Source organism: Mustelus asterias, chromosome 21, assembly GCF_964213995.1.
Source record: "Mustelus asterias chromosome 21, sMusAst1.hap1.1, whole genome shotgun sequence".
Taxonomy (NCBI): Eukaryota; Metazoa; Chordata; class Chondrichthyes; order Carcharhiniformes; family Triakidae; genus Mustelus; species Mustelus asterias.
Genome location: NC_135821.1, coordinates 70,875,498 through 70,896,097, shown reverse-complemented (window position 1 = coordinate 70,896,097; position 20,600 = coordinate 70,875,498). Strand labels below are relative to the sequence as shown.

The window sequence follows — 20,600 nt, the reverse complement described above, 5'->3', positions numbered from 1 at the left end:
TGCAGTCTCTGTTTTATTATATTGAAAACAGTGGCGGGACAGGTTGAGAAAGTGGCTAATAAAAGGACACTGGATTATCTAAATGGACCGAAGGGATAAAAATAAGAACGTTACGATGGACCTTTGCAAAACACTGGTTCAGCCTCAGCTGGAGTACTGTGACCAACTCTGGGCATCGCACTTTAGGATGTAAAGGCTTTAGGGGAGGTTGCAGAAAGATTGATGAGAATGGCTCAGGGGGGACTTTAACCACCTGGATAGATTGAAAATGCTGGAATTGTTTTCCTCACGGGAGAAAGGGATGAGAGGGGAGCTGATAGAGGTGAAAATCTCGAGGGGCCTAGACAGAGTAGATAGGGAGAAACTATTCCCATTGGCAGAAGGTCAAGAACCAGAGGACACAAACTTAAGGCAAAAGAACCAGAAACAACTCGAGGAAAATATTTTTCACACAGCAAATGGTTAGGATCTGGAATCCACTGCCTGAATGTGGTCTGGCTTTTTACTCATTCATTCACAGGACATGGGCCAGCATTTATTGCCCATTTTGATCTTATCCTGACCACATATTCATATAAATGTACACAAACCAGGGGAAGCGGGGGTGCCACTGGGTAGTGATCAGAAATTGTATATTTTTAAACAAGAATCAGCCCTATAGCCTTTGCAAAGTCAATCCTTGCATTACGGTAGAAGATGCTGTTATTTCTGTTCCTTTGCCAAATACGTAACTTGCCGTGTCAGGGACATTAGAGGTTAATACACCTGTGCGACACAGCAGTCTTTGGGATATCAGCACAAGTTCCACAAAAGTCTTATAGTTTCTCGTTAAATCTGGATTGTTATTATGAGGGATAGAATGTCATTTGTTCGAAGTGGTACAGCACAGAGGGAGAGATTCTCAGCAGGAGTACTGAGGGTGAGTAAAGTGCTGTGATTTATTTATTTAATCCGTTTTTTTCCGCGGGCTTTTTTCAAAGGTTTAAACTCTGAGGAAGTGGGAGTAGGCTGCAGGGGATTCTGGGAGATTGTGTTTTTTAGTATAAAAGTCACTCTATACAGCGGGCAGCGTCGGGAGCGGGCTGTGGAGTGAGTGGGAAGCTGAGTGAAAGCTGTCAGGGCTTTGACTCACAGGGCTTAGGCAGAAAGGGCGAGGCAGGGTAAGTTATTTTTATCCAAACCTATATAGGATAAGGGTAACTATGAATGATAGGCCAGTTCGGTGCTTCCGGTGTGGGATGTGGGAGTTCCTGGAAACACCTAGCCTCCCGGAGGACCACATTTGCACCAGGTGCGTGGAACTGCAGCTCCTGAGGGACCGCGTCACGGAACTGGAGCTGCAGATTGCTGACCTTGGTCTAGTCAGGGAGAATGAGAGAATAATTGACATGAGTTATAGGGAGCTAGTTACACCGGGGCATCGGGAGGAAGACACGTGGGTCACAGTTAGGAGGAGTAAAGGTCAGAAGGGTAACGTACCAGAGAGTACTCCAGTGGCTGTCTCTCATAATAGGAAGGGCTCGGCGACAGGTGTGAGAGGGGAGGGGAGTGAGCAATTAGTGGAGGGGTCACCTGTGGTTGTCCCACTCCAAAACAAGTATATTGTTTTGGATAGTGTGGAGGAGGATGACTCTCCAGGGGTAAGCCACAGTGACCAGGTCACTGGCACAGAGTCAGGCTCTGTGGCCCGGAAAGGAAAGAGAGGGGTTAGGAGAGCAATAGTGGTGGGGGATGCGTCAGTTAGAGGCACGGACAGGCGATTCTGTGGGTGCGAACGGGACTCCAGGATGGTAGTCTGCCTACCTGGTGCTGGGGTAATGGATGTCTCCAAGCGGATAGGAGGCATCTTAAAAGGGGAAGATAAAGAAACGGATGTCATTGTACACATTGGTGCAAATGACGTAGATAGGAAGAGCAGGGGGATCCTACGAGAGCAATTCAAGGAGTTGGGAAATAGACTAAAAAGTAGGGCCTCCAGGGTGGCCGTCTCTGGGCTGCTCCCAATGCCTCGTGCCAGTGAGGCTAAGAATAGGGAGTTAGTACAATTGAATGCTTGGCTAAAGGAGTGGTCCAGGAGGGAGGGCTTCATTTTCCTAGATCAATGGGAAGTTTTCAGGAGAGGATGGCACCTGTACAAGAAGGACGGGTCACAACTAAGTTGGAAGGGCACGAATATCCTGGCTGGGAGTTTTGCTAGTGCAGTTCAGGGGGGTTTAAACTAGTATGGCAGGGGGGTGGGGATCAAAATATTAGGTCTACAAGTGTAGAGGCTGGGGACGAGCTTGGGGCTGGGACAAGGCTGGCAAAGAAGAAGAGCACTCTGGGGGAGGATGACCTCACTGGGCCTGGAGGTCTGGAGTGCTTATACTTCAATGCAAGGAGCGTAGCAGGTAAGACAGATGAACTTAGGGCCTTAATGCTCACGAGGAATTTGGATGTGGTTGCGGTGACAGAGACTTGGTTGAAAGAGGGACAGGACTGGCAGCTGAATATTCCGGGGTACAAGTGTTTTAGGCGAGACAGAGGAGGGGCCAAAAGAGGTGGGGGAGTAGCAGTATTAGTTGGAGAGCATATTACAGCGGTGCAGAGGGAGGACAATTCAGAGGGGTCGTGTAACGAGTCACTCTGGGTGGAGCTTAGAAACAGGAAGGGCGCAGTCACTATGTTGGGGGTATACTACAGGCCCCCCAACAGCCCAAGGGAAGTGGAAGAACGGATATGTCAGGAGATACTGGATAGGTGCAGGAAAAATAGGATTGTTGTAGTGGGAGACTTCAATTTCCCTGGTATAGACTGGAAATCGCTGAGAGCTGGGACTCTGAATGGGGAGGAATTTGTAAAATGCGTACAGGAGGGTTCTTTGGAACAATATGTAGATAGCCCGACTAGAGAGGGGGCTATACTGGACCTAGTACTGGGGAATGAGCCCGGTCAGGTCTTCAAAGTTTCGGTAGGGGAACATGTGGCAAATAGTGACCACAATTCTGTTAGCTTTAGGATAGTGATGGAAAAGGATGAGTGGTGTCCCAAGGGTAAGGTGTTGGATTGGGGGAAGGCTAACTTTAGTGGGATCAGGCAGAAATTGGCAGCTCTTGATTGGGAGAGGCTGTTTGAGGGTAAATCCACATCTGGCATGTGGGAGTCTTTTAAGGAACAGTTGTTAGGGCTACAGGACAGGCATATGCCTGTAAAAAAGAAGGATAGGAAGGATAGGATTCGAGAACCGTGGATAACCAGGGAAATTGAGGGACTGGTCAAAAAGAAAAGAGAGGCGTATGTTAGGTCCAGGCAGCTAAAAACGGAGGGAGTTCTGGAGGAGTACAAAGAAAGTAGGAAAGAACTCAAACGGGGAATTAGAAGGGCAAAAAGGGGTCACGAAATGTCCTTGGCAGACAGGATTAAGGAGAATCCCAAGGCATTTTATTCATACGTTAGGAACAAAAGGGTTGTCAGGGAAAAAATCGGACCTCTCAGGGACAGAAGTGGGGAATTATGCTTGGAGCCCAAAGAAGTAGGGGAGATCCTAAATGAATACTTTGCGTCGGTATTCACAAAGGAGAGGGATGTGTTGACTGGGAGTGTCTCGGAGGGGAGTGTTGAACCGTTGGAGAAAATCTCCATTACAAGGGAGGAAGTGTTAGGTTTGTTAGAGAATATAAAGACTGACAAATCCCCAGGGCCTGATGGAATCTATCCAAGGCTGCTCAGGGAGACGAGAGATGAAATCGCTGGGCCTCTGACGCAAATCTTTGTCTCGTCACTGGACGCAGGTGAGGTCCCAGAGGATTGGAGGATAGCTAATGTGGTCCCGTTATTTAAGAAGGGTAGGAAGGATAACGCGGGTAATTATAGGCCGGTGAGCTTGACGTCCGTGGTGGGGAAGTTGTTGGAGAAGATTCTTAGAGATAGGATGTATGCGCATTTAGAAAGGAATAAACTCATTAATGATAGTCAGCATGGTTTTGTGAGAGGGAGGTCATGCCTCACTAACCTGGTGGAGGTTTTTGAAGAAGTGACCAGAATGGTTGACGAGGGAAGGGCCGTGGATGTCGTCTATATGGACTTTAGTAAAGTGTTTGACAAAGTCCCTCATGGTAGGCTGGTGAAAAAGGTTGGATCTCATGGGATAAAGGGGGAGGTGGCTAGATCGGTGGAGAACTGGCTTGGTCACAGAATAAGTTTAACAACACCAGGTTAAAGTCCAACAGGTTTATTTGGTAGCAAAAGCCACACAAGCTTTCGGAGCTGCAAGCCCCTTCTTCAGGTGAGTGGGAATTCTGTTCACAAACAGAGCATATAAAGACACAAACTCAATTTACATGAATAATGGTTGGAATGCAAATACTTACAATTAATCAAGTCTTTAAGAAGCAAAACAACGTGAACCACGTTGTTTTGTTTCTTAAAGACTTGATTAGTTGTAAGTATTCGCATTCCAACCATTATTCATGTAAATTGAGTTTGTGTCTTTATATGCTCTGTTTGTGAACAGAATTCCCACTCACCTGAAGAAGGGGCTTGCAGCTCCGAAAGCTTGTGTGGCTTTTGCTACCAAATAAACCTGTTGGACTTTAACCTGGTGTTGTTAAACTTCTTACTGTGTTTACCCCAGTCCAATGCCGGCATCTCCACATCTTGGTCACAGAAGACAGAGGGTGGTAGTGGAAGGGTCTTTTTCCGGCTGGAGGCCTGTGACGAGTGGTGTTCCGCAGGGCTCTGTATTGGGACCTCTGCTGCTTGTGATTTATATAAACAATCTGGAAGAAGGTGTAACTGGGGTGATCAGTAAGTTTGCGGACGACACAAAATTGGCAGGACTTGTAGATAGTGAGGAGCATTGTCAGAAGCTCCAGAAAGATATAGATAGGCTGGAAATTTGGGCAAAGAAATGGCAGATGGAGTTCAATCCTGATAAATGCGAAGTGATGCATTTTGGTAGAAATAATGTAGGGAGGAGCTATACGATAAATGGCAGAACCATAAAGGGTGTAGATACACAGAGGGACCTGGGTGTGCAAGTCCACAGATCCTTGAAGGTGACGTCACAGGTGGAGAAGGTGGTGAAGAAGGCATATGGCATGCTTGCCTTTATAGGACGGGGCATAGAGTATAAAAGTTGGGGTCTGATGTTGCAGATGTATAGAACGTTGGTTCGGCCGCATTTGGAATACTGCGTCCAGTTCTGGTCGCCACACTACCAGAAGGACGTGGAGGCTTTGGAGAGAGTACAGAGGAGGTTTACCAGGATGTTGCCTGGTATGGAGGGGCTTAGTTATGAGGAGAGATTGGGTAAACTGGGGTGGTTCTCCCTGGAAAGACGGAGGATGAGAGGAGACTTAATAGAGGTGTATAAAATTATGAAAGGCATAGATAGGGTGAACGGTGGGAAGCTTTTCCCCAGGTCGGTGGTGACGTTCACGAGGGGTCATAGGTTCAAGGTGAGGGGGGGGAGGTTTAACACAGATATCAGAAGGACATATTTTACACAGAGGGTGGTGGGGGCCTGGAATGCGCTGCCAGGCAAGGTGGTGGAGGTGGACACACTGGGAACGTTTAAGACTTATCTAGATAGCCATATGAACGGAGTGGGAATGGAGGGATACAAAAGAATGGTCTAATTTGGACCAGGGAGCGGCACGGGCTTGGAGGGCCGAAGGGCCTGTTCCTGTGCTGTATTGTTCTTTGTTCTTTGTTGTTGTTAACTCCTAACCACTCTGTGGGAGGAACTGCTCTGAGCAAAGGCTGCCGTAATAACTGTTACTGAATTGAAAAGTGTGACAAAATCGAAGTCATAAAGCAGAATTTTTGCTACTTATTAATCTCTAACTTATAAAACTTATCACATTTGTGATGGTTACAACACCTCATTATCTCCTGTGATCCATCTCAAAGCTTTTATAGACTGCATTGGGCAAATGTCACAGTCTACCTATCAAAGCAGAGATATGATCATTTATTAATGCTTTCAACTAACTCACCAAAATGTTGACCGCAGCGAAATGTCACTTGGGTTTACAGGCTAACATGTTCAATTTATCTGCCCTACATCAGATTTGATGGTGTTTGTGACAGTTGCTTTGTTTTTTAGTCTTCCACATGCCTATGCCAACTCTGAACTTGTTAGTCATCCAATTTGTGTCAGAGAATTGTCAATCTATTGGCACAGATGTGTGTCTTCAGATAAAATCCTAGGCCCTTTGTGTTTGAGATGAGTAGCCATTACAATATAATGAAAAGTCGATGGGGCCATCTTATCAGCTTGTCATGCCAGTCGATCAGCGTGACAAGCCAGTAAGATAGGGCGAGCGGCAAAAAATCAGGCTCCTGCCTGGTTTCTCGCCTCTCACAATGTTACCGGCCCTGTTCCGTCAGTGAAATCAGCCTCTGGCCCGGGAAGGGCGTGAGGCTGATTTAAATATTCAGTAGGTATTTTAAATCTAATTAATGAGTCCCAGACACAATCATCCGGGCTCACTTGTCCTTACCTGCTCGGTGGTGGAGATCCTCACTAGCGAGGATCACATCTGGCCTCCACCAATGCGGGTGAGGTGATGGCCTCACCGGTGGGACCAGAGGCCATTGAGGGATCAGGGATGGGCAGTGCCCTTCAGGAAGTGCCAGCCTGGCACCCCAGCAGTGACCACTAGGCACCCTGGCACTATCCACCAGGCAGTGCCAGGAAGTGGAGCCTAAGGGGAGGGTGCAGGGCCTGAAGCAGTGGGGACTGAAGGGGCGAGCCATGATGAGCTGAAGCCATGGTGGTGAGGCAGGGATGGAGCTCCATATGAGGGGTGCTCTGTATCTGGGGGGGTGGGAATCAGCTGGGCAGCGATCGACCAGGGAAGGAATCGATGGCGGCGATTGGCCAGGGGGTAGGGGGTTGATTGGCCGAGGTGGCAATTGGGGGGGCGGGGGGGGGTGTGATTGGTGGGAGGGGCAGGAGGGGGAGGTTTGCAATGTCCAGGCGGTGGGGGAGAAGTGACAGATCTCCTAGTGCACACTGTAAACAGTGCACTGGGAGATCGGGGCACCCGCACAATGGAGCCCCTATAGCTCAGCAGTCAACTTCCTGGCAAGAATATGCTCTGCCCAGTCCCCCTACTGGCAAAAGTCACATTTTGCTTCATTTTTTTCTCTCAGGAGTTCGCCCAAAAATGGGTACAATTCTCTCCCGTTTAGATGCTCATTTAGCACTTCGAATTTTTTTGGTAAGATCACCCCCAATGAGATTGATTTCATATCTGTCTAACACGGCACAGTAGTTCACACTGCTTCCGCATAGCACCAGGGAACTAGGTTTGATTCCCGGTCACTGTCTGTCCGGAGTCTGCACATTCTCCCCGTGTCTGTGTGGGTTTCCTCCGGGTGCTCCGGTTTCCTCCCACAGTTTAAAAAACCTGCTGGTTAGATGCATTGGCCATGCTAAATTCTCCCTCAGTGTACCCGAACAGGCGCTGGAGTGTGGCAACTAGGGGATTTTTACAGTAATTTTATTGTAGTGTTAATGTAAGCCTACTTGTGATGCTCATAAATAAACTTTAAACTTTTAACACACATTGAGTATTGACAAAGCTATTGTCCATGGTGAATCAGGAAGATGGGTAGGCTGCTATGTCCTTAAACATGTATGTCCTTGGCTGGTTCATCCTTAAACAAAAGGATATATATATTTCACAAGTGGCTGTGATTGTCTGTATTTAATTAGATATTTGCATGAGGTTCAGATCTGCCTGAAATGGATACTGCCAAAGTCACACAATGTGCTGCAGCCATTTTAAAAGCTTTTGTGTCTATATTTAAAATATAGCTTGAAAACTTGTGCCTTCTTTAGGCCTGCACTGGGCGTGACAGCCTCCCTCTCATGAATCATGAAAATAAACCTCATAATACCAATGTTGTCATCAGACCACAAGTTTTAAATTTAAACAAGGCCCTTTCTCATCCACAGCAGGAGGCTCAGCTGACTTCAAAGTCAATAAAAAGCTAGGTACGTACAAGAATGAGAAAGGAATCTCAGGGATATTTTGGTACAAATAAAATAAAGTGCAAAGAGGCTTATGTAGAGCATAGACATCAGAGCGCATAGACATCTCCATTACATAAAATCTGAAAGTATAGAAACAGACCATTCATAGAATCCCTACAAAATCCCTATGGTACAGAAACAGGCCATTCAGCCCATTGAGTCTGCACCGACTCTCCAAAAGAGCATCCCATCTCGGCCTTCACCCCCAGTCCATCATCGTAACCCTGTACATTTACCATGGCTGATCAGCCAAACTCCACATCTTTGGACACTAAGGGGCAATTTAGCATGGCCAATCCACCTAAACTACACATTTTTGAACTGTGGGAGAAAACTGGAGCACCCAGAGGAAAGCCACGCAGACACGGGGAGAACAGTTCTCTGATGTCTATGAACCCAGAGGGAATGTTTCATTCCCTGCAGTTCATCATGGGTGTTATGTTTCTGTGACTCTCTTTGCATGTACTGAGTGTAATTATATAGAATCCAGAGGGAATGTTTCATTCCCTCTGGGTTCTATATAATTACACTCAGTACATGCAAAGAGAGTCACAGAAACATAACACCCATGATGAACTGCAGAGACAAATCATCTGCAAAAATGAAGCTAATGATGAAATGATTTTTAATGGGGCCAACATAATTGCCAAGTGGAATTGGTACGGTCTCAGGTTCCTCTCATGTTAACCCCGTCCCACCACAGCCTTGCATCATTCTCATTGGGCAAGAGGAAGTTAAAATTCACCTCTATATCTGCTTTTAAAAATAAGTTAATTAGGTGATTGAAGGAGCGGTGAGGGAAAGGGGAACATGCAGAGAAGGAGAGCACATGGGATTGGTATTGCTGCTGACATGAGGAATAAATACCAGTGTGGACTGACTTTGTCCAATAGCCTGTTTTTGTTGGTTATTGAAAAGTAATTGGAGACTCTTATCAAATCATGTCTTACCAGCCTGGTAAATTCTTTAGTGTAGTTTCTATGTTCATAGACAAAGGTATACCGGTTTGAAACCGTATACTTGCACTATTTATTAAGATCAATGACAAGATAGTAGAAAGTGTGGAACATTTTGGGAACCTCCACTCAATGGAGGTAGACACAGATGATGGTATTTGTCATCATCTCCAATGTGTCAGCATCGAGGCGCTAATCCCTCAAAACCAGCTTCACAGGGCAGGATATGTCATTCGTGTGCCTGACACCAGACACCTGAAGCACCTCTCCTACCTGGAACTCGATCATGGCAAGTGACTGCAAGGAGAACAGCAGAAACACTTTAGGGATGTCTTCAAAGCATCCCTAAAGGTCCGTGGCTGTAACAGACCAAAACGGAGAAAGTTCATTTGGGAAGGCACCAAACACATAGAGAGATTTTGGTGATGGTATACAAAGAAAGTCAACGTTTTCAAGAGAGCACAAAAACTTCCAAGAAACTCAGGTACCTGATCCTCAAAGCACCACCTGCCCGACATGTGGCAGCATGTGCAGATCCTGCATGAGACATGCCAGCCATCTCAGAACCTGTCTTACTGCCTGTCAGTTTTGTATGTTCCATATGAGCTGAATGGCTGGCTTCACCTTGAATTCACCTTATGATCTTATACTGCACATCAAGAACATACTTATTTTCTGCTCTCTTAAACTGCATCTTTGCTTGTTATTTTACCGATTTACTTTTGTAGATTAAAACACAGGTTCCATGAACCATAATATTCAGTTTTCGACCATGTGTTGGTCGCACTGTAGAACACCTGTATCAGACAGAGCAAAGTTATACTCTCATTTGTAGTCATTGTTTAATTGCTTGCTCAGAAAGGGTATTGCAAATGATGACCCACTGTGAATACCAACAGTCACTAATAAACCTCTTTCAGGAAATGTATGTTTGCCAATTATCGTCCCCGCTCAGGTGTAAACTAGAACTTAGTTTGATTTACAAAGATTTTTTTAAACATCATTAAATTTACATAAGAAGTGCCTTACATAGAGGTGGCATGGTGGCACAGTGGTTAGCACTGCTGCCTCACAGCGCCAGGGACCTGGGTTCAATTCCAGCCTTGGGTGACTGTTCATGTGGAGTTTGTACATTCTCCCCATGTCTGTGTGGGTTTCCTCCGGGTGCTCCGGTTTCCTCCCACCATCCAAAGATGTGCGGGTTGATTGGCCATGCTAAATTGCTCCTTAGTGTCAGGGGGACTAGCTAGGGTAAATACATGGGGTTATGGGGCATAGAGCCTCAGTGGGACTGTGGTCAGTGCGGACTCAATGGGCCAAATGGCCTCCTTCTGCACTGTAGAATTCTGATTCTGTGGCTATTTTTCAGTAGCTTTGTTTCAAAACCCACAGCTGTACCAACACCTGATCATGTTATACTGGGAAGAGAAACAATTAGTGTTAATTGGACATTTAAGCAAAGGAAATCTTTCATGTTGTGAATTATAATTGAAGTCTGAAAATAAAAAAGGCCATGATGTAAAGTAACAAGCAGGGACGAGCAAGATGTTTCTGACTAATTCCCCTCTTCTGGCTGTTTGCCTTGATGCCTCTCTCATGCCCAAATTTTTATGTTCCTCAAAATCTATCTCATTAATCATCTCCCCTAAATTTTCTCTCTGCAATGTTCAATTCTCTTCCTGTACACTGCCTTGTAACATTTTTGTAAGATGCACTGAATACATAAATTGTTAGTACTGGTATTTAAATTCCGTTTGCTGTAGCATTGTTTTTTCAGTTGTTTTGATTAAAATACAGGATAATGTAGCTTAGTTGTGCAATTAGATAAACAAATTGCAGATTAGCATAAATGCTGCACACACCTCAAATGTATATAAAGAACATAATAAAATGAACACAGGGAGATTGGACAAGGGCGCTGGGAGGTTATAATATCAAAAATAGCTGGAAATACACAGCATGTCTGGCAGTATCTGTGGAGAGAGAAACAGAGTTAACGGCTGGGGCCAGAGAATCCCGCCACTAGCGAACAACACGCCGCCTTCCACTCCCAGGAAACACGCGGCTAGGAGGCTGGAGAATCTCACCCAATGTTTCAAGTCTGTCTGACTATCTTTCCCAGATGCTGCCAGACCTATTGAGTTTTTCCAGTATTTTCTGTCCTTTTAACAGATTTTCAGTATCTGCGGTATCTTGCTTTTATCAATTTATTTTAAATGTTGGAAAATAAATTTTGACCAAACACATTCATGTATTTGTTGCTAGCATTGCACCATGTAATTTTACGTTTTAAATTGAGATTTTATGAATTTTTCTATTTTGCTTTGCTTCTTCCATTGTAATCTCATTAACTTTTACAATTTGCATTTATATAGCATCTTTAACATCATAGAATATCTCAAGGGGCTCAAGACTCCACTGCACAAATCATTACTCTTCTCACACGTAAAATGTAGTTATTAAGGAGTAGGTGAAGAAAATAATTAGCAACAAATTGGTTTAATAATTACTCATGTTAACACTTTACATTGTATTAATCTGTTGGCAGCGATGTCACCCCCAGATGGAATGAGTTTTGTTATGTACGCTGATAGCAAGGTAATTTTCAAATGTGTGCCACCAGTCAAAAGTTACAAAACTACATGTTAAATTTTTTTTTTAAGTTACCATACACGGGAGATGAGCTAGCAACAGCGGACTGAATACAGCTTTAAGAAGGAAACTGTGTCAAATCAGTGGGACACTTTCAGAAACGAGATTCTACGGGCACAGTGTAGACATGTCTCCACAAAGAAAAAAGGCGGTACTGCCAAATTCAGAGCCCCTGGTTTTCCAGAAGGATGCAGGCCGTGATAAAGCCAAAAAGGAAAGCTTATGATAGTTACAGAAAGACTGTAGAAAGCAGAGAGGAGTATAGAAAGTACAGAGATGAGGTAAAAATGGAAATTAGGAAAGCAAAGAGAGGAAACAAAAAATATCGGTAGGTGAAATAAAAGAAAATCCTCAAATGTTTTACCAGTACGTCAAGAGCAAGAGAATAACTAAAGAAAAGGTAGAGCATATCAGAGATTAAAATAGTAACTCGCAGGTTAACTCAGAAGATGTAGGCAGGAACCTTGTTAGAGACCAAATCAGAAACTCCAAGATATATTATGAAGTTAGCCCAGACCTTAAATTTTTACGATTTTGGCATTAGGATAAGCTCAATGTATTCCACTCCAGATAAGATTCAATTGACCAACTGGGAAGCTTTTATCCAAACAAACTTCATTTAAGTTTCAGTTGGAACATAACAAAAAGAATTGGCATAACTTTTACCAATTAAATACTTAAACATGGCAAGTTATAATTCTTAACAGCTAGCTATCTCTATCATTTTCTGTCTTTATTTAAAATAAATGGGTTCATTCCTTCACAGCTATGGTGGACCAATGAAGGATTTGGTTAGTTCTGTTTCAACAGCTTTCTGAATCTAGCTGTTCTCCTTGCTAGGTGCTCAGTGTCAAGCACCAATTGTAAGCAGCATCCCATAGACATAAATACCTTTTTTTTAGAACCAGTTAGCATCAAAAACACATATGCTCACATGGATGGTAGATTTCCAGCCTATTAACACCTCTGGACATAGTCTTCTGACTCTCATATAACCAACTCTAGAGATAGATCCACCCCCAAACAGCAGAATCTTAGAGAAAGAGACTTATTATCTGGCAGATTTCAATCTCCAACTCCAGAGAGAGAAAGAGACACAGAGAAAGTGGCCTCTCTTTAAAGATCCAAAGCAGTAGACTGTCTTTGATTTCTATGTGTAAATCCAGCTCCATTCAGTCACCTGATTTTTATGTCAATCTACCTAATCAAGTCCTACTCTGCAAAACCTCAGGGGAACACTAAAAGAACATAACAGTGTTAGTTTAGATTAAAACAAACATTCTAGCAATTAAGAGCAATTATGCTGCTGCAGTAACAACACTGCTGGATATAGACCCAGTGGTACTGGTGTTAATAAAATAAACTGCTAAACAGAAACCTGACTAAAATACATTTCTTAAAGGCACAGTATTATCACATTCTCAATGAGTACTTTGTCTCTGTCTTCACTAAGGAGGGGGCTGCTGCAGACATTCTAGTTAAAGAGGAGTGGTGTGAAATATTACACACAACAAGCATAGTGAGAGAAGAAGCATGGAGGGAATGGCATCCTTGAAGTTGGATAAATCACCAGGGCCAGATGGATTGTATCCCAGGCTGTTGAAGAAAGCCGGGGAGGAAATAACGGATGCTCTGAGGATCATTTTTCCAATCCTCACTAGATTCAGCTGAGATACCAGAGGATTGGAGATTGTTCTGTGTTCATGTTGGAAAGATATTTACTTTACAGGCTGTTAGGATAGATTGCCCGTTTGCCCAAGCAAACGTCTGATGTTGTCATCAGCACATCACGTGATCGATCCCTTAAAGTGCCCTTGTACCAACTAGGAACAAAATGAACACAGAACAACCTCCAATCCTCTGGTACCTCTGCTGTATCGAGTGAGGATAGGAAAAATGATCCTCAGAGCATCCACTATTTCTTCCCCGGCTTTCTTCAACAGCCTGGGATGCAATCCATCTTTCCAATGAAGCATTTGTTTGTTTGTACCTTCGTAGTCTGCAAACCTATTCTTTAAAAATACCACAGAGGTCTTCAAATGTTGTACTATTATTTTAAAAGGGTGTGAGGGGTAGGCCAGAAAATTATAGGCCAATCAGTAGTGGGCAAATTATTGGAAACAATTCTGAGAGACAGGTTAAAACTGTCCCTTAAAAAGGCACAGATTTATCAGGATAGTCAGCATGGTTTTGTTCGAAGAAGATTGTGTCTTACTAACTTAATAGAATTTTTTTGAGGAAGTAAAAAGGAGGATTGATCAGGGTAGTACGTGGATATTATCTACATGGATTTCAGTAAGGCATGTGCTAAGGTCCCACATGGCAGGCTGATCAGAAAATTGCAATCTAATGGGAAGGTGGCAGGTTGGATCCAAAATTGGCTTAGTGACTGGAAAAAAAGGGTAATGGTTGATTGATGTTTTTGCGAATGGAAAACAATTTCCAGTGGTATTCTGGAGGCTCAGTGTTGGGATCATTGCTGTTTGTTATCAATTAATGTTTTAGACTTAAATGTAGGTGGCATGATTGGGAAATTTGCAGATGACATGAACATTGTTGATACGGAAGAGGATAATTGTCAACTCAATGATTGAGTGCGGCAGAGAAATGACAAATGGAATTCAGTCCCAAAAAGTGTTAGGTAATCAATTTGATGTGGAGTTGCCGACTGGGGTAGGCACAGTAAGAAGTCTCACAACACCAGGTTAAAGTCCAACAGGTTTATTTGGTAGCATGAGCTTTCAGAGCACTGCCCTTCATCACCTGATGAAGGGGCAACGCTCCGAAAGCTCATGCTACCAAATAAATCTGTTGGACTTTAACCTGGTGTTGTGAGACTACTTACTGTAATCAATGTGGGGAGGGCAAACAAAATAAGGGAATTCCTAATAAATGGGAAGATATTGAGAGAGGTTGAGGAAGAGAGAGAGCTTGGAGTATATGTCCACAGGTCTTTAAAAGTGCAGGATACGTTACAAGGTGGTCAAGAAAGCACATGGAATGCTTTCCTTTATTGGGTGAGGTATTGAATACAAAAGTAGGGATGTAATGTGGAACTGTATAAACTGCTGGTAAGGCTACAGCTGGAATTTTGTGCACAGTTCTGGTCACATTACAGGAAGGAGATAATTGCTCTCAAGGGAGCAGCAAGATGATTTAGGAGAATGTTGCTCGGGCTTGGAAATTACAGCTTTCAGCAGGAATTGGATAGGTGATGGTTGTTTTCCTGGCCTTGCCTTGTGTACTGAGTGTAATTTCTGTTATTATACACAGGACCAGGACTGATTCAAACAAGATTGTGTACTTCTGCATAGGCACTCTGTCCAAGGAATGCGTACAGCAGGGCTTTTTCCAGCAGGTCTCCTGCTCTGTGTAAACTTATATAATGCCACATGGTGTGCTTATCCTTTGAACCATCGGAAAATAACAGAACATGTAAATTATAACCAGTGAAGATAATTGTTGTGCAAGATAGCTATTACATTAGTCAGAATCGGAAGAGATCCCTTCATAAAGCAAGATAAAATCATAATTTCTGTTTGATGAAACCAGATTAATTTGACGCAGCAAAGACTGTTTCACCTTCAGATGATACTCAAAACAAATGTGATTTAATTTGAATATGATGTAGATTTTAAACGAAAAGTTTATATGAAGTGCATATTGTCTGAATCTTTGAACTTTCACTTAAGCAGAACATACTTCTTGCTGTCAAATGCACTGTCAGACTTGCTGGGGCAATTTTCCCAAAAAAAACCTAAGTGCCCTCCAGTTGTTTGGGCTCACTTAGTGTGGTGGAATTGTGGCACTCGGTGCATCACAGAGTGCCATGGGAGGGATTCACACTGGCAGGGCCTAATCCCGCTGAAATGCCGGCTGAGCGGGCCAGTGCGCATGTGCCGATCTGTCAGAGGGGAAATCGGTGCATGTGTATTGCCCCCCCCGCCCCCATCGCTGGCCTCCCGATCACTAGCTTCCCCAATGACTTTCCTGACCCCTCCGCCCGACTGCCAGCCTCCGTGACCCACCCCCCCCACCCACCACCAACCCCGCCCACACCCCCCCCCCACCACCCCGATTGCCGGCCTCCGTGACCCCACCCTCTGATCGCTGCCTGCCCTGGAAGGGGCTTGGAGCTCCGAAAGCTTGTGTGGCTTTTGCTACCAAATAAACCTGTTGGACTTTAACCTGGTGTTGTTAAACTTCTTACTGTGTTTACCCCAGTCCAACGCCGGCATCTCCACATCACCACACCCCATGGCCAAACCTGATCTCCCCCACAAGGCCAACCCAACTGACCACACCCCCGCCCTGTGGCCAGCCCGACTCCCCCCTCCCCGCCACATAGTCAGTCCAACCCCCCCCCCCCCCCCCCCCCCATGACCAGCCCCAATCACACCACCTCCATCCCAACCCCACCAAACCCTAATGCAGAATGCGCAGCAGGTCACCTCCCCTCCCCCCCCTCACCCATTCACCAGCGATCGGTCTTGCCCCCCCCCCGCCCCGCCCCCCCAGTAGGGCCCCCCTTGGCATTGCCCAGTTCCCAGTACACAGTGCCAGGGTGCCAACGGGGGGGGGGCGGGGGTGCCCCAATGGCCTCTGACTCCCAGCGAGGTGATCACACCTGATCCCCACTTTAACCCCCACTGGTGGAAACCTCTCCCGGCATGGGGGAAACTTTAGAGAGCCCGGGCAATACCAACCTTCTCTCCAACTTTTTGAATCTTTTAACCAAATGATAGAAACTGCAGCCATGCCACCACAATGTACCTTAGTGCAATTGGGAGGATGGGAAACGGGCAACCCCTGTACAGAGTGGCCTGTGGGTGCCCCTGTGCCCGGGCAAGCAAGAATGGTCTTTGGACGTGCCTGCAGCACTGGCCACCCCAGCCTGCCAGTGGGCGGACCTACTGGGACGGTGGGCGAGAACTAGATGGGGTATTGCATCTGTTCGACTAGCATTTTCTATGCCCAGTAGCATGGAAAATGTAGATGCATTGTACTGCATTTCACTAACAAGTAAGAAACGTTGACTCTTTTTCTTTCAATTCACAGTAGAATTCAATCCCATGTTTGAAACTTGTCTCATTATTGAGGAACAGTAACTAGTTAATGAAGTGATGCAGTCTGATTTATGCTGAGCTGATGCTAGTTACTGTTCAATCTGTGCATTCCAATAACATAATTCTAATTTTAAACACTGTGCAATCAAATATTTAAGGACCCTTGTGTTGAACTGTCTACTGTGAGGTGAGCATATTAAAGGATTCCATTAGCTATAATAAATGTCCTTCAGCCAAAGATCTGGTTTGCTGGTTGAATAGGAATATTAGCACATTAAATGACTGGAGGCAGAAAGAATGTTATAGCAACATCTCTTTTTATGGTGCCATTAATGTGGAATAATGTCCCAAGGCACTTCACAAAGACAAGAGAGAAATGACCACCAAGCCATAGGAGAGTCAAAGAGATGATTTTAAAGAGGGTCTTAATGGAGGCAAGGGAGTGGAAGCCTTTTAAGATGAGAAATCCAAAATAAAAATATAAATATGTAGGGTAAAGTCAACTTGAGATATTCAGGACTGAACTAGAAGGCACAGAGCACAAAATGGAAATTAAAGTGTCAAATAAAAGAACCAGGTAAAGTAACTTAATAAAGCAGTTATGATCTTCAAGTGTAAGTCTGAAAGGTTAAGGGAAAGACAGAAAGGTATTTCACAGAATGTGCTACTGTTGCTTATCACCTTATTAAAAATTCCCACCAATAACTTAATGGATACATCCACCACATTATTAAATCACACAAAATAGAAACTGCTGAACTTGAACCAGGTCTGTGTTGAGGGAGCTGATCTGAGCTGGACAGCAACTTTGGCCTCAGAATTGGTCAAAGTTCAAGCATAGACTCAATGGGCCAAATGGCCTCTTTCTGTCCTATAATGACTCTATATATGCACTGGGCTAGTAGTGCACTTGCCCAGATCAGTCTCTAGTAATCCCTGCTGGAAAATGCCTGGCGTGGAGATCAGATCCATGGGTAAATTGAGGGTCATTATTGATACCCATAAATAAAATATGGCTGAGATACTGGGAATGTGTAGATGCTTCTGGTACAGTAACCCCTGCAAGAATCAGCGACTTCAGGTAAGGAGGTGTAATCAGGAGAAAGTATGTACGGAAGAAATAGAAATCTAAAGAGTATGAAAATGGCTGAGTAAAGCTAACTCTTTTCTGAATTATTTCACTAAGGGAATTCCTGTGCCCCTAAAACCTGACATTACCACCAAGCATGAGGCAACGCTACTGAGTCCGAGGAAACCATTCTCCACACAACCTGTACAAGCTGCTCCCAATGAGTATGCAAAAGCACAAAAGGGGAAAACAATGACAGCTCCAAAAGTCCCTGAAAGTAAGTTGAGAGACGACAAAAAGATTATTTTTAATTCATTCTAATTGTTCTTTTCAAGTGTTTATGAGAAGTTTATTTTACTAGCTGAGAAAAGCCAATTAGCATCGACCCTGATGTACACACACAAGTTGTGGGGGGGAGGGGGAAGGGGGCGAATTTCCGGCCCCGCATGCCCAGGCGCAACTCGTGTTATGTTTGGAGAGTCTCACGAGAGGGGCCATTATGCACTTTGCGCCAGGGAGAACCGCTTTTGGGATTCTCCCCGCACCCCCTACAGAGATGTAATCTGGCTCATACCCAACAAGGATGTGAACCAGATTAGCATATTTAAATCTTCATTTAAACATGCATGACCAGATTTTAGCCAGATTCACACGGCTCCCGGTATTCACCGATCCACCGTCGCAATGGGAATCCAGCAGGAATCACCACTAGTTTCCACAAACAGAAAACAGACACGATGGCCACATCAGGGGGCTCAAAGGCCATTGGAGCCCTCAGGTGGTCAGGCCACAAATGTCCTTCGAAGAGCTGCAGGACAGTGTTTGCCGCCACAGGCTCCGGCTCCACAAGGAAATGGTGTGGCATCTGTGTTAGGTCTGAGTGGACATGGCACCTTGAGGGTCAGGGGGACGCCCTCTCCCAGTGATGGTGAAGGTCATGGCGGCCCTCAACATTTACGCTACCGTGTTCTTCCAGGCCGCCAACAGGGACCTCTGAGGGATCTCCAAGCCCTCGGTCTACAAGTGTGTCCGTGTTAGTGATTTACTGGTTCAGGCAGGCGGGTGATGACGACTCACTATGTGGGACTCTGCTGCTGCCCTGGTGCAAAAAATGTCTGACTCCGACCTGCTCTTTGCATGCACATTGGCACCTGGGCCACATCTGAGTGGGTTTGGAAGCACTACTGTCCGCTGCAGTGCCCAGGGTGGGGGCGGTCCCAGGATCCGAAGGATTGTCATGCCAGGTTGTGTGACCCAGTGGGCTTGCAGGGCACCAACAGCTGGCACTGTGTGTCCTGAGCGCTTGGAATGTCATGCCAATCACAGTTGTACCACAGTCTACCCAATCTCTCCTCATAGCTAAGACCCTCCATACCAGGCAATATCCTGGTAAACCTTCTCTGCACTCTCTCCAATGCCTCCACGTCCTTCTGGTAGTGCGGCGACCAGAACTGGACGCAGTACTCCAAATGTGGCCTAACCAGCGCTCTATACAGCTGCATCATCAGACTCCAGCTTTTATACTCTATACCCCGTCCTATAAAGGCAAGCATACCATATGCCTTCTTCACCACCTTCTCCACCTGTGTTGCCACCTTCAAGGATTTGTGGACTTGCACACCTAGGTCCCTCTGTGTTTCTATACTCCTGATGACTCTGCCATTTATTGTATAACTCCTCCCTACATTATTTCTTCCAAAATGCATCACTTCGCATTTATCCGGATTAAACTCCATCTGCCACCTCTCCGCCCAATTTTCCAGCCTATCTATATCCTGCTGTATTGCCCGACAATGCTCTTCGCTATCCGCAAGTCCAGCCATCTTCGTGTCATCCGCAAACTTGCTGATTACACCAGTTACACCTTCTTCCAAATCATTTATATATATCACAAATAGCAGAGGTCCCAGTACAGAGCCCTGCAGAACACCACTGGTCACAGACCTCCAGCCGGAAAAAGAGCCTTCGACCACTACCCTCTGTCTCCTATGGCCAAGCCAGTTCTCCACCCATCTAGCCACTTCTCCTTGTATCCCATGAGCCTTAACCTTCTTAACCAATCTGCCATGTGGGACTTTGTCAAATGCCTTACTGAAATCCATATAGACGACATCCACGGCCCTTCCTTCATCAACCATTTCTGTCACTTCCTCAAAAAACTCCACCAAATTTGTAAGGCACGACCTCCCTCTTACAAAACCATGCTGTCTGTCACTAATGAGATTGTTCCGTTCTAAATGCACATACATCCTGTCTCTAAGAATCCTCTCCAACAACTTCCCTACCACGGACGTCAAGCTCACCGGCCTATAATTTCCTGGGTTATCCCTGCTACCCTTCTTAAACAACGGGACCACATTCGCTATCCTCCAATCCTCAGGGACCTCACCCGTGTCCAAAGAAGCGACAAAGATTTCCGTCAGAGGCCCAGCAATTTCATCTCTCGTCTCCCTGAGCAGTCGAGGATAGATGCCATCAGGCCCTGGGGCTTTGTCAGTTTTAATGTTCCCTGAAAAACCTAACACTTCCTCTCTTGTAATGGAGATTTTCTCTAACGGGTCAACACCTCCCTCCGAGACACTCCCGGTTAACACGCCCCTCTCCTTCATGAATACCGATGCAAAGTATTCATTTAGGATCTCCCCTATTCCCTTGGGTTCTAAGCATAATTCCCCTCCTTTGTCCCTGAGAGGTCCGATTTTCTCCCTGACAACTCTTTTGTTCCTAACGTATGAATAGAATGCCTTAGGATTCTCCTTAATCCTGCCTGCCAAGAACATCTCGTGACCTCTTTTTGCCCTTCTAACTCCCCGTTTGAGTTCTTTCCTACT

General features: G+C 45.2%; 1 protein-coding gene across 1 annotated transcript in view; it reads left to right on the top strand.

Annotated features, from left to right (window-relative positions):
* Positions 1-20,600, top strand: part of themis2 (thymocyte selection associated family member 2) — an 89,196-nt gene that overhangs the window by 53,084 nt on the left and 15,512 nt on the right. The window contains exon 5 of the mRNA XM_078237199.1: positions 17,887-18,046. Within this exon, the coding sequence (XP_078093325.1) occupies positions 17,887-18,046 (160 nt within the window). The remainder of the gene's footprint in view (positions 1-17,886; positions 18,047-20,600) is intronic.